Here is a 1,648-nt window from a genome sequence, read left to right as displayed (position 1 = left end):
TTTCCCTCTATTTTCCCCCTACTTTCCCTCTTTCCCACCCATTTTCCCTCTATTTTCCCTCCATTTTCCCTCCATTTTCCCCCTTTTTTCCCGTTTTCCCCTCCATTCCCCTCCATTCCCCCCTTTCCCCCTCATCTCCCACCGCTCAGGGATCGTCTCCCCAGGCCAGAGTCGTCCCTCCCTCCCCGATCTCCCCGGGGGGGGGTTTTTCCAGGTGTTTTTCCCCCTGGAACTGTTTCCTCACGTGGTGGGAAGCGTTCTGGATCTCCCTGATGACGGCCCTGGAGTCGGCTTTGAGGGGGCAGGAGAGGACGATGAAGCCCACGAAGCGCAGGTCGCGCTCCAGGCTCTCCCGCTTCATCTCCCGCACCTGCCGGGGGGGGAAAAATCGGGAAAACGCTGGGAAAACGCTGGGAAAACGCTGGGAAAACTGGGGGAGAAATCTGGGAAAAAATTGGGAAAACGCTGGGAAAAAATTGGGAAAACTTTGGGAAAACTGGGGGGAAAAACTCTGGGAAAACTGGGGGAGAAATTTGGGAAAAAATTGGGAAAACTCTGGGAGAATTTGGGAGAACTTTGGGAGAACTTTGGGAGAAATTTGGGAGAACTTCGGGAGAAATTTGGGAGAATTTGGGAGAAATTTGGGAAAATTGCGGGAGAACTTTGGGAGAATTTGGGAGAATTTGGGAAAACTTTGGGAAAACTCTGGGAGAACTTTGGGAGAATTTGGGAGAAAATTGGGGAGAACTTTGGGAGAATTTGGGAGAAATTTGGGAAAATTTTGGGAAAATTTTGGGAGAATTTGGGAGAATTTGGGAGAAAATTTGGGAGAACTTTGGGAGAATTTGGGAAAACTTTGGGAAAACTTTGGGAGAATTTGGGAGAACTTTGGGGGAACTTTGGGAAAACTTTGGGAGAACTTTGGGAGAATTTGGGAGAAAATTTGGGAAAACTTTGGGAGAATTTGGGAGAATTTTGGGAGAAATTTGGGAAAAAATTGGGAAAAAATTGGGAAAACTCTGGGAGAACTTTGGGGCATTTTGGGAGAACTTTGCGAAAACTTTGGGAGAAATTTGGGAAAACTTTGGGAGAACTTTGAAAGAACTTTGGGAAAACTTTGGGAGAACTTTGGGAAAATTTGGGAAAACTTTGGGAAAACTGTGGGAAAACTTTGGGAGAAATTTGGGAAAACTTTGGGAGAATTTGGGAGAAAATTTGGGAGAACTTTGGGAGAACTTTGGGAAAATTTGGGAAAAACTTTGGGAAAAACCAGCCCTTTGCTTTTCCAAGCAGCCGGTTCCCTAAAACACTGAAAAAAAAATCCTGGAATGGCTCTTCAAAAAAAGGTGTTTTTTGGTTTTTTTATTTTTTGAGGCCCCAAAACTCCTCATTCTTAATTAAATTAAGGAATTCCACCCCAAACCCTCTCCAGGAATTCCAAGGAAAAGACCTCCCCACTTCCCAAGCAGAAATCTGGGAATACAAACCCATGACACCCAAAAAATTCCAACATTTTCCCCCCCAAAAATTCCGATTTTATCAGCAAATCGAGCGCCCACATCCCAAAAAAAAACCACCTTTCCCTTCCCAAAATTCCGATTTTATCAGCAAATCGAGCTCCCACATCCCCCCCAAAAAAAAAACCACC

At 45.3% G+C, this 1,648-nt stretch overlaps 1 protein-coding gene across 1 annotated transcript in view; it reads right to left on the bottom strand.

The window, feature by feature from the left end:
- LOC114073270 (manganese-transporting ATPase 13A1-like) overlaps window positions 1-430 on the bottom strand; it is a gene marked incomplete at both ends in the record, with an annotated part of 22,677 nt that extends 22,247 nt beyond the window's left edge. Inside the window, one exon of the mRNA XM_027911057.1 lies at window positions 163-430. Coding sequence (XP_027766858.1) covers window positions 163-430 — 268 coding nt within the window. The remainder of the gene's footprint in view (window positions 1-162) is intronic.
- Between the last annotated feature and the right edge of the window lie 1,218 nt (window positions 431-1,648).

Source organism: Empidonax traillii, unplaced genomic scaffold (genome assembly GCF_003031625.1).
Source record: "Empidonax traillii isolate 1590-97213 ecotype Southwest subspecies unplaced genomic scaffold, ASM303162v1 scaffold5874:size39183, whole genome shotgun sequence".
Classification (NCBI taxonomy): Eukaryota; Metazoa; Chordata; class Aves; order Passeriformes; family Tyrannidae; genus Empidonax; species Empidonax traillii.
The sequence above is the reverse complement of the archived record's forward strand: the minus strand, read 5'-3'. Positions and strand labels throughout refer to the sequence as shown.